This window comes from Dermacentor albipictus, chromosome 10, assembly GCF_038994185.2.
Source record: "Dermacentor albipictus isolate Rhodes 1998 colony chromosome 10, USDA_Dalb.pri_finalv2, whole genome shotgun sequence".
NCBI classification, from domain to species: Eukaryota; Metazoa; Arthropoda; class Arachnida; order Ixodida; family Ixodidae; genus Dermacentor; species Dermacentor albipictus.
In genome coordinates, this window is record NC_091830.1 from 7,466,321 (window position 1) to 7,478,727 (window position 12,407).

Genomic DNA, 12,407 nt, shown 5'->3' on the forward strand with positions numbered 1-12,407 from the left:
GTAAGAGAATGTGTACGAGTCTATATGGCTGATAAAGATATCATTACATCATATAGCTGTCTACTAATTTGCTATCACAATCGGTGCTTCACCTTTCAGGCGAGAACGGCAACTTTTTTTTGTTTCACTCCTTCAATGCTCAGATACTTTCTGGCCTTTAAGGCCTAATATGAAACTGAAGCCTGTGCGCGACACTGAGCTCGAAATGTTTCTGCTATTTCGTTTGCGATTCACGACGCATGAAATATAAGCGTCTTGAAGGGGCAGCGCAATATGGCGAATACAGAAGGCAGGAACGCACAGGACAGTTTCTGCCTTCTGTATTCGTCATATTGCACTGCCCCTTCAAGATGTTCAACCAGTACCAACTCGCCCAAAGGTCGATCCTTCTATATGAAATATAAAGATATTCTACTATAGCACGCCGTTTTACAAGACATAATTTTCTCATTATGTACATTTTATTTTTTGTTCTTTCACTGTTTTTACTTGCTGATCCAAGTTTTGGTACATTAGGAAGTCATAAAAGCCTGAATAATTCTTTGAACATTGTGCATTCATGGGTCATTTAGTATAATAAAGGCAATCTACAATTTATACACCCAAAGAATACATTAAATATGTGAAATTGAGTTTTTGGATATGGTCAGGTCAGAAAACTCTGGAAGCTTGCTATTCTGTCGCTGAAGTGTTGCCTCAATTCTTAAGATTTAATATTTTATTTGACCACTACAGTTTATCAAACGAATTTTTTATTTCACTGACGGAACATTATATAATTAATTATGCCTAGATGCAAGTATATCTTGCGTCATGGCGTAAATCAACCCTTGCATAATCGTCACAGCAATATGCACAAGCTGGCAGCAGTTTACGCTGATTTAGGCTCTACAATTTCCATTTTATTTTCTCTTTTTCTTTGCAGTGGTGTGAGAACGGTGTATGTCTTTGAAGATGACGGAACACCGTTCAATACTCTCACTTTTCACAATAAAATGTTCTGTTCAGAATTAGTGAATGAGTCCTTCAGACCTCCCACACTTCACTTTCGCTTCTTGGATCACTTTTCTTATTCATCAATCCCACTGTCTTGCAATATTGTGCTATTGGAGGAATTAGAGGGCAGTAAATGGGATATAACAGGGCTCAGTGAAGTCAGGATGCCAAAAGAAGCATATACAGTGCTAAAAAGCGGGCACATCCTGTGCTACCGGGGCTTAGCGGAGAGACGAGAACTAGGAGTCGGATTCCTGATTAATTAGAATATAGCTGGTAACATACAGGAATTCTGTAGCATTAACGAGAGGGTGGCAGGTCTTGTTGTGAAACTTAACAAGAGGTACAAAATGAAGGTTGAACAGGTCTATGCCCCTACATCCAGTCACGATGACCAGGAAGTCGAAAGCTTCTATGAAGACATTGAATCGGCGATGGGTAGAGTGAAAACAAAATCCACTATACTAATGGGCGACTTTAACGCCAAGGTAGGCAAGAAGCAGGCTGGAGACAAGTCAGTGGAGGAATATGGCATAGGCACTAGGAATAGCAGGGGAGAGTTATTAGTAGAGTTTGTGGAACAAAATAATATGCGGATAATGAATACCTTCTTCCGCAAGCGGTATAGCCGAAAGTGGACGTGGAGGAGCCCGAATGACAAAACTAGAAATGAAATAGACTTCATACTCTGCGCTAACCCTGGCATCATACAAGTAGTGGACGTGCTCAGCAAGGTGCACTGCAGTGACCATAGGATGGTAAGAACTCGAATTAGCCTAGACCTGAGGAGGGAATGGAAGAAACTGGTACATAAGAAGCCGATCAATGAGTTAGTGGTAAGAGGGAAAATAGAGGAATTCCAGATCAAGCTACAGAACAGGTATTCGGCTTTAACTTAGGAAGAGGACCTTAGTGTTGAAGCAATGAACGACAATCTTGTGGGCATAATTAAGGAGTGTGCAATAGAAGTCGGTGGTAACTCCGTTAGACAGGACACCAGTAAGCTATCGCAGGAGACGAAAGATCTGATCAAGAAACGTCAATGTATGAAAGCCTCTAACCCTACAGCTAAAATAGAACTGGCAGAACTTTTGAAGTTAATCAACAAGCGTAAGACAGCTGACATAAGGAAGTATAATATGGATAGAATTGAACATGCTCTCAGGAACGGAGGAAGCCTAAAAGCAGTGAAGAAGAAACTAGGAAGTGGCAAGAATCAGATGTATACGTTAAGAGACAAAGCCGGCAATATCATTACTAGGCAATCTTAGTAATCTACTTAGTAACTCTCGGAATCATATGGATGAGATAGTTCAAGTGGCTGAGGAGTTCTATAGAGATTTATACAGTACCAGTGGCACCCACGACGATAATGGAATAGAGAATAGTCTACAGGAATTCGAAATCCCACAGGTAACGCCGGAAGAAGTAAAGAAAGCCTTGGGAGCTATGCAAAGGGGGAAGGCAGCTGGAGAGGATCAGGTAACAGCAGATTTGTTGAAAGATGGTGGGCAGATTGTTCTGGAGAAACTGGCCACCCTGTATACACAATGCCTCATGAATTTGAGCGTACCGGAATCTTGGAAAAACGCTAACATAATCCTAATCCTTAAGAAAGGGGACGCCAAAGATTTGAAAAATTATAGCCCGATCAGCTTACTGTCCGTTGCCTACAAAGTATTTACTAAGGTAATTGCAAATAGAATCGGGAACACCTTAGACTTCCGTCAACCAAAGGACCAGGTAGGATTCCGTAAAGGCTGCTCAACAACAGACCACATTCATACTATCAATCAAGTGATATAAAAATGTGCGGAATATAACCAACCTTTATATACAGCTTTCATTGATTACGAGAAGGCGTTTGATTCAGTCGAAACCTCAGCAGTCATGGAGGCATTGCGGAATCAGGGTGTAGACGAGCCGTACGTAAAAATACTGAAAGACATCTATAGCGGCTCCACAGCCACCGCAGTCCTCCATAATGAAAGCAACAAAATCCCAATAAAGAAAGGCGTCGGGTAAGGAGATACGATCTCTCCATTGCTATTCACAACGTGTTTACAGGAGGCATTCAGAGACCTTGATTGCGAAGAATTGGGGATAAAAGTTAATGGAGAATACCTTAGTAACTTGCGATTCGCTGATGATATTGCCTTGCTTAGTAACTCTCGGAACCAACTACAATGCATGCTCACTGATCTGAAGAAGCAAAGCAAAAGTGTGGGTCCAAAAATTAATCAGCAGTAAACTATAGTAATGTTTAACAGTCTCGGAAGAGAACAGCAGTTTACAATAGGTAGTGAGGCACTGGAAGTGGCAAGGGAATACATCTACTTAGGACAGGTAGTGACTGCGGATCCGGATCATGAGACTGAAATAATCAGAAGAATAAGAATGGGCTGGGGAGCGTTTGGCAGGCATTCTCAGATCATGAACAGCAGGTTGCCATTACCCTCAAGAGAAAAGTTTATAACAGGTGTGTCTTACCAGTACTCACGTACGGGGCAGAAACCTGGAGGCTTACAAAAAGGGTTCTACTTAAATTGAGGACGACGCAACGAGCTATGGAAAGAAGAATGATAGGTGTAACGTTAAGGGATAAGAAAAGAGCTGATTGGGTGAGGGAACAAACGCGAGTTAATGATATCTTAGTTGAAATCAAGAAAAATAAATGGGCATGGGCAGGACACGTAATGAGGAGGGAAGATAACCGATGGTCAAGAGTTACGGAATGGATTCCAAGGGAAGGAAAGCGTAGCAGAAGGCGGCAGAAAGTTAGGTGGGCGGATGAGATTAAGAAGTTTGCAGGGACAACGTGGCCACAATTAACACAAGACCGGGGTAATAGGAGAAGTATGGGAGAGGCCCTTGCCCTGCAGTGGGCGTAACCAGGCTGATGATGATGATGATTATGATGATGATGATGATGCAATTTTGTTCAGTAGGCAAAACAATGAACAACAGACAGAACAAATACTTGGATCCCATGCACCCGTTGGAATCAATGTGAAGCGAAGCCTTAGTGAGGTATAATGTTAAAGCATACAATTTTGTTTGCTTTCATCCTATGCAACGTATAATGCCATGCAATTATTATGTTTATCCAAACCCGGAGGGCCTGCCTCTGAGAGTCAGTTATGGCACTGTACTTATCTCTTCTCTCTCCAAAGAAGCAAAGAAAGCTTGCTTTCTTTGCTTATGGACATACAAAGACAGGACGAGTACTGAGCATCTCACTGGACCAATACATGCGGACTTGACCTACCTGCTCGTGCTAAGTGTCGCAGAATGTCTCGACTAAATCTTTATCGCAAGTTCTTCTCTTTCTTTCTATTTTTTTTAATTCACTACCACCTAACAACAATCTCATCAAATTCGTCCATCGTGTATACTGCACCACCAACCCGAATGCTGTCATCCATCTACGCGTCCATAGTATATCTTATTGTTAATAGATAATATAATATTATAACGATCTAACATTCCTTTCTATGCTTACTGCACGTGACTGTAATTACCTTCCCAGCCATATTATTACAATCACCAACCCTTCTGGCTTCAAATCGATCATCAAAGAAATCAGGTGTATCAGCAATAAATCTTAGAAATGTCTGTATGTATTGCTGTGTTTATCATTACTGTTCTTGCTTTGACTGTACTCGCCTCTCATGCAATGTCCCTCAATAACAGGGACCTTGAGGTATTATAAATAAATAAACAAGCAAATAAATGAAAGGAAGCTTCCTTTGAATTCCTCTCCGCGATTTGGCGTGTTGTCATCTTCGTTGGCGGCCTCGCCAAGCAGGAATTCTAGGCATGGGGAAACGATCACTTTTGGGAGGTTTCACATGACTCCGCACACAGGATATCCGGGGCTGTGGCAAGCTCACTATCTTCGCACAGTGCCAGGTACTCTTTCGGCCGTCTGTTTCTACGCGTCTGGTGCCAAGTCATGTGAATCTCGTAGCAACACTAAAAGTAACAGCTCAAGATTCAATTCTTTGAGGTCACACAGCAACAAGGCTAAGTAAGGTGATGTTCATAATATATAAACAAGATTACTGCACGCATGTCTTCTTGATGTCCTTGTTTGTGGCAGCTGCCATAACCAAAGGAGAATGAAAGCCAGTGATAATTGAGGTCATGACCTATCACCTCACGGGTACCAACCGGTTCGTAGAAGTAAGTATCACAGTGAATTACTCAGTGTGCTTTGATGCTCATATTTTTAATTTTATTTTATTTCTTAAGGTTAAGTGTGGTTCAGCTTCCACTAATAAAGTGACAATTCGAGAATGTCCCGTCAGGATTCCTCTAACAAGACTATTTTAAATTAAATTCTGGGATTTTATGTGCCAAAACCACAATCTAATTGTGAGGCAAGCCATAAGGTGCGACTTCAGATCAATTTTCACCACCTGGGGTTCTTTAGCATGCATCCAATGCACAATACAGAAAATGTGGTCGCTGTGGCCTAGGCCAAACTTGCAACCTCGTGCTCTGAAGGGCAATGCCATCAACAAATTTCTCTTAGAGAGGAGAGACAAAAGTGAGGCACAGCACACTTTTTTGAGTGAGGCAACCCCTGGGGTGCTATATTGAACAGTGTCAAATTCTGCCATACTCCTAATGCGTGGAATCAAGGAAAGGAGGACAAAGTCAAAGTTTAGTTGCAGCAAAGTGTAAGGGCTGGCAAAGGCAATGATGGTGAATGAATAGCTTCCATGAGCTATTCTGTTAAAAGGACCCTGAAACGATTTTGTACAAACGTACTGAGTCATTAGAATAGGTCTTTCTGATCATTAAGTGACACATTCAGGTGCTCTGTGTAAAGCGTGTAATTTTCATAAGGTTTTAAAAATGTGCATTGCTATCGATTGGAGTGGTGCAGTTACCCCGAGTTTTAAGCCACCCCATTACAATCTATGCAGCTGGCACACATGACGTCAGTTGGACGAGCTATCCAATTGGATACCGAAGTTGCGTCGCCGGTAATTTTTCCAACTTTATGAGAAGCAAATGTTCTTCGTAATATGCAATGTTGGAGTAACAGAAAGAGAATACACAACGACAATTTATCGCTACACTCATGCAACGCCAGTAGATGGCAAGTGTCATCTGCTTGTGTTACAAATGCTCCGTGCTTACGCGGGCTGCGCAGTCAATGTTGGTCTCTAGGTTTCTTTTGGCACAGACCATGAATCGACCTTGTTGCGTTGTGGGCTGCAAATTTAGCGATTGGCAACATGACAAGTTGCGCCATCATGTCCCTCAGCAAGGAAACAGGCGAGTGGAGTGGCTGCAGCAAATCAGGTGTCATATGATTACCACAATAGAGAGCTTTAGTATGTCCAGCATTCCGGTAAACGCAGGTGGACTGGGCACTTTGCCAGATGGGCGGAGGCGCAAAAGTGAAGAGCCCGTAGGGTGCCGCTGCCTGGTGGCACAAAGCTCAAACAGACGAACACAGAGCTAATATAGCAGTAGCCAAGTGTATTCTGCTTTGCTGCAGGTGTGAATTTTCAGTGGCAGTGTGATCGTGAACATGTCTTTTTAAATGTTCAAAATGTTTTACACTTGGTTATAGCAATAGTAGCTGAGTAGGTCAGTGTTTGGCTAGTTAAGCTCTGCACCACCAGGTGGCTGCACCGTGCAGGCCACTCAGGCCGCTCATATTTAGGCTAACGCCACTTCATCACAGAGGTGGCAGTAGAGGGGCTTTAGTTTATGCCTCCACCCATCCGTCAAAACACCCAGCTAGACTGTGTTTACCATTATACCAGACATGCTCGGTGCTATGACGAAATGCTTGCAAAGGACACTGCTTGGATAGCTCTCACCAAGAATCAAGAGCCAGGTGGCTAGTGGAAAGGTTGAAAAGGCTTCGCGCACTGGTGCCAAGACACCAGAAGTAGATGACACAACATCACATCATGACGAAGGGCTAGTGAAGGCGGAGCTTAGCCCCAATCGCTTGGCAAATGAGTTGAGACAAAGCATGGCTAGGGAAGAGGGTAACTTGTAATCATCCGTAGCTCTCTTAATATGAGACACTTCACTTAAATTGTGGCATGAATGTTTTACTTCAGCTGCACCCTATGCATGTACAAAGTTTGTCCAACCTCTTTCAGGGATGTTTACACTTTTGCAGAAGGTACATTATCAGCGACGATTTATCTTTTTATCCTGTGCTCTAAAGCTTTTGTTGTCTGGAGCATGGCAAAACCATCCTAACCAGCAAATGACACAAAGAATTTCGAACAAATGGGGGTTCTTTAACTTGCACCAAATTAATGCATAGTACACTGGCATTTTTACATTTCATCCCCCATGAAATGCGGCTGCCACGGCCGAGATCTGATCCCGCAACCTTATGCTTAGCAGTAAAACCCCAAAGCCACTTAGCGACCACGCTGAGTAGAGACCTGCAAGGTGAAGAAATGTTCATGCAAGAGAGAAAGTAACATCCACCTGACTGTAGCAACACATTCAAATTTTGTTGGTTGCCATGTTGGCACGATTACTTGTACAGTGTACTGGTTTGATTTTACAGATACGTGTTTCGTGCCCCCTATGATACAACACAGCATACTATACAACTTGTAACACGTATATGAAAGATAGCTACTTCGACTGTTGGAACTTGATGGAATCCATTAGAGGCTTGTTGGATGCAGCTGTTGGTATGCCACATTCACAGAGCAAGAAACATTTAGGAGTGGAAACTCCGCTGTTTGCGGCGACCAGAAAAAGTCACAAGCCTGCGGAGCCATTATCATGCTGGCGGCCTGGAAAGAAATTACTGCCATTTCGGTTGCCAGGGCAACCGGTCGAGCGTGTTGCTCCCGTTCGGCCGCGCATGCCTGACTTCTATTGACGGCAAGGAGGAAGTGGCCGGAGAGCGCGCCGGAGCCACCTGCCCGGGCGCTGCATCTTTTTTTTTTTTCATTGTGGCTTCTAGGGCGCACTGCATGGCGCCGCCACGGCCCCGTTGGCGCATACAACAATTGTGACGTTATCTGGTTGCCCATGCTCGCTCGCGCTCACAGGAGTTTCACCTCCTAAATGTCTTACTCCGTGGCCACATTGTATGCAACATCAAATGCAAAGTCGTGACCATCTCTTTTGTTTTATAAAATACTCAGGAACAGTGAGCAAAGCAGCTACCTTTCTTACAGTGCGAACAACCCTGCAACACCAGCACACTGGTTCCAAAACCAAATTATTCATAGCATGCTTGACGCACTGTATGGTTATTACACAACATTAACATATTTATTTTTATCTGTAATAAAATTAGTGCAACTGTGCGAGATGCAGACTAGGTTTCATGTTGCTCACAGCAACACGTGGAAGCGTGGCACACGGCTGCCATCTTGTGCCTCCCAGGCAAACACTTCGCCATGTTTGTCGACGGCATACAGGTGCTGCTGGTCCTGGGAGTAGGCAAGGCTGCGCAAGAAAGGGAAAAGTCAGTACTGGCATGCACCAGGAGGCAGACACACTATAGAAACTTTTAGTTTATTTGTATACGCACTACCTTTTACCAGAACACTGGAGATGTGGACAGAGTGAGCTGTGCTGGTAGTGACATATTGTGAAACTTTGTCAAAGATGTTAAAGCCTTTCGTGTTGTGTGGGTTTTCATCGAAGAAAATTATTATAGAAACCCTGTATGTTAATGATTAATGTTAATTAATCATGCGCCTTTTTGCCGATGACTGCGCAATCTACCATCCTAGTCACACGACTGACCATCACTTGAAACTTCAAGCAGATCTTAACCTTATCGCTAACTGGTGTAACAAATGGCTCATGACACTAAACTTTACAAAGTGCGAGGTAATGTGCTTCAGGTGAAAATGTGTAAATTCTAAATATTTGTATCATCTTAATAACACTATGCTTTCCCACATTTCATCATATAAGTACCTTGGTGTTGCTCTTACAGAGAATCTTTCATGGGCCTCACACATCACTTCTACATGGGCCAAAGCATCACATTCTCTTGGCTATCTACAACGCAACTTGCGAAATGCCCCGCCAAACATTCGAAAACTCGCTTTCCAAACATTCATTTTGCCACAGTTACAATTGGCCTCCCCAATTTGGTCCCCTCATCAAAATTACCTAATAAATATGACGGAAATGATACAAAACAGAGCAGCCCGGTTCATATCCCGTAACTACAGTATAAGCTCAAGCATTACACAAATTAAACTAGACCTACTGTTGCCGCCGTTAGGTATCCGCCGCAACATCGCTCTTCTGTGCTTATTCCACAAATATATTTACACTAATAAACGAACCCGGTTACAACTACAAATACCCCACTCTTTTTCACGCAGATTACATTATCAGTTCAGTTTCATGCGCATATACGGTAAAACAAATGCATTTAATTCATCTGCACTACCACGTACCCTTCGTATCCGGAATGACCTCCCTGATAACATAGCCTCCATATCTAATCCCGACACGTTCCGCTCTCAGTTACTCATGCTTTTCCCATTTAATACCGTTCACGAGTGACCAATCTAGTGTATGTTATCGTACACTTTTGCCATGTTGTATATCATTTTCATGATGGTATTCCTTTGCTCTGTTAACAGTAACAAGTGTTCATGTGCCTTCAATATTGTGTAACACGGTAATCTTTTTATAGCACTGTTCGTGTTGGAAATTTGTACTTTTGTACCTTTACTGTTTAATATGCCCCCCTTACATTATGCCCTGCCATAGGACCTGTAAGGTTCTTTTGAATAAATAAATAAATTAAATTAATTTTTAAGTTAACTTCTTAATCTAATTTTTAATTTTAAGTTAATTTTAATTAATTTTTAATGTTAATTAATTTTTAAAATCTAAGTTAATGATTAATGTTAATGATTAAATTGCTGTTGATGCTTTACAACAGCAGTTAAGTGTATGGTTGGTCATTATAATAGCTTTGTGTTCTCTGGTCAAACATTGTGCCATAAGATAGCATCACCAACAAAGGTGCTAAGCCTCCAGTATTTCGTAAATGCTAATATGTACATGGCCTTAAACTCTCCATTAATAAAGGAACACTAAATACGAACACAGTCAACTTCAGTTAATTCTACATTGAAAGAAACGATAGAATAGACTGAATTATCTGGTGGACCTAAGTAAAATATGCAAGAAAATAGCACAAACACAATGCAGCTTCATTTAGCAGTATTTACCTCATTCTGACATGCCCCGTGAATTTATTGTGTGACCAATTTTATAGATGTAGCATATGGTTACAAATGTAGCATATGGTTACAAATGTAGCATATGGTTACAATCGTGATAAGAAATAACGTAAAATTTGTCAAGCTTACTGTCACAGAATAGAAATTTAAACATTTTTATGCCCAGCATCGTCACTTTCAGACAGCAGTTTATTGCAGTCTATGGACCACAACATAGTGGTCCACTGCATTTGATGTTCTGCAATTCTCAAACCATTCTGCTACAATCGCAAACAAGATGATGGCCTATGACTACACTAAACACTTCACCAGTTCCTCCTGCAATGCATGCACATCTTTGGAGCACTGAAAACACATGACACAATTCTCGTAATGAAAACCTCTAAGTGACACATTGTCATTGCCATCCTACATGGAAACTTACTCAGTCGTCATGGTATGGGTAAGCAGTTGTTGACACTGTGAATGCCCTTTTGGTTTCGTATCAGCAGGAAATTTTTAGACTGAGTAAATACAGGAATCATTCATTGAGAGCTGCCATTTTCACTTCAAAATTTGCCAAAGGCAGGCCAGAAAATGGCCTTTTCGGTGGGAAATAATGTGTCTTTGATGCATTCGTTGCATCCTAGCACTGCCAAGGCAGAAGCTGCAGCCACTGAGGTCACCGTTGTGAGTCAGGTACGTGCACATTGGCTAGTCAAGTTTGAATTATCCAATGAGAGCCAAATTCAGGATCAAAATAACAGACCTTTGAGCCCATAGACATGTACAAGCACTTGCCATGATCGTTGGTATCAATTGAATCGACTAAAAAATCAAATTTACAGCAGTCGAGTTAATGGAAGTTTATATTAGGTTAAACTGGATTGGGGTAAATTACACTTGTAGAGTACCAACAACATCAGTACTGTCATGAGGAGAGGCTTTATAAGCCTTAAAAGACTCAGAGCAAAAGACAAGAGACAAAACCACAAAGTTCTTGCGCTAACTTTCTGTGACATCACAGATTTGGTTGAATCACTAGTGATGCAAGTTGAGCTCCGTTCATTGTATCTACAAGAGCACGAACAAAGGGACACAAAAGCAGAGGTATTCCATAAGTCACACTTTGATGAGATGGGAAATGAGAGTTTGGAACTAGCTAAAAGTCTGACAAAGAAAGACAACGTCGCATTCTAAATGTGTCAATTGACTCAAGCTGTCAAGTTTAGGAACATCTCTGGCCAAAAGCTACCCAAACATGAGAAAAATATTTAGAATTCCATGCTGTCACAATGACGTACCGCCGCCGCAGCTTTAACGTGAAATTCAAAAAAGAAACTTTGCCCTTATTTTTCTCAACAGCAACAAATAAATAAAGAGATAGACTTTAAAGAACAAGCAGTCAAACCTTGATATAACGAAGATGGTTATAATGAATTATCAGATGCAGTGAAGTAAATTTAAAATTTGTACATTTTTTCCACCGATATAATACGAGTATGCTAATAATGTGTATTGGATATAATGAAGGTATTTTCCCATCTGATGTCACAATATTTCAATGAGATTCGACACTGTACTACCAGTTCAAGCTTATCTTGTGCTGCTTTTTAGTGTCACTTCAAGCATACCACAACCCACCTTTATGCAAACTATCTTCGGGTACATTGGTGCCCCACACAATATCAGTACCATCAATATACTTTTTAACATGTTTCACCATAGTCAGGATTCCTTTTCTCAGCACATAATCAACATGAGCTCAGATTATGAACACTTGTGATGTTACAGTGCAAACACTACCACATTTCGGCTGCTTGATGGGACTGGGTATTCCAAAGCAACACCTCCCGAATAACCGCTTCCCAATAATTTCCACCAACCGAAGTTCTAATGTGCAACTCAACCAAGAAACAAAAATTCTTTTCATTACAGTACCATCATAACGTAGCTGACGCGGCCATATATCAAACCCACAACCTCATTCTCTGCAGAAAGTCACAGCCATTTTAACCTTATAGTGTACCATGCAGCATCTGACGTAAGCAATAATCTTTCTGCTGTGAATTTGGCAAAACTTAGAGCCCGAGTGCACCACTTAAAGCAGTAAAGTTTGTTTATCATTTCATCATTTTTCTTTGCTTACTTGGGCTATGGCATATTACAGCAAAACTATCAAGGGGAATTTCACAGCCTTTTTTTGTG

General features: G+C 41.6%; 2 protein-coding genes across 3 annotated transcripts in view; one reads left to right on the plus strand and one right to left on the minus strand.

Moving 5' to 3' along the window:
* Positions 1 to 8,117, plus strand: part of LOC139050907 (venom metalloproteinase antarease-like TfasMP_A) — a 29,780-nt gene extending 21,663 nt beyond the window's left edge. Inside the window, exon 14 of the mRNA XM_070527746.1 lies at positions 926 to 8,117. Coding sequence (XP_070383847.1) covers positions 926 to 952 — 27 coding nt within the window. The 3' untranslated portion in view covers positions 953 to 8,117. The remainder of the gene's footprint in view (positions 1 to 925) is intronic.
* A 132-nt stretch (positions 8,118 to 8,249) lies between these two features.
* Positions 8,250 to 12,407, minus strand: part of mv (lysosomal-trafficking regulator mauve) — a 107,480-nt gene continuing 103,322 nt past the window's right edge. For both annotated transcript variants that reach the window (XM_070527738.1, XM_070527739.1), the window contains one exon: positions 8,250 to 8,451. In XM_070527738.1, the coding sequence (XP_070383839.1) occupies positions 8,337 to 8,451 (115 nt within the window). In that variant the 3' untranslated portion in view covers positions 8,250 to 8,336. The remainder of the gene's footprint in view (positions 8,452 to 12,407) is intronic.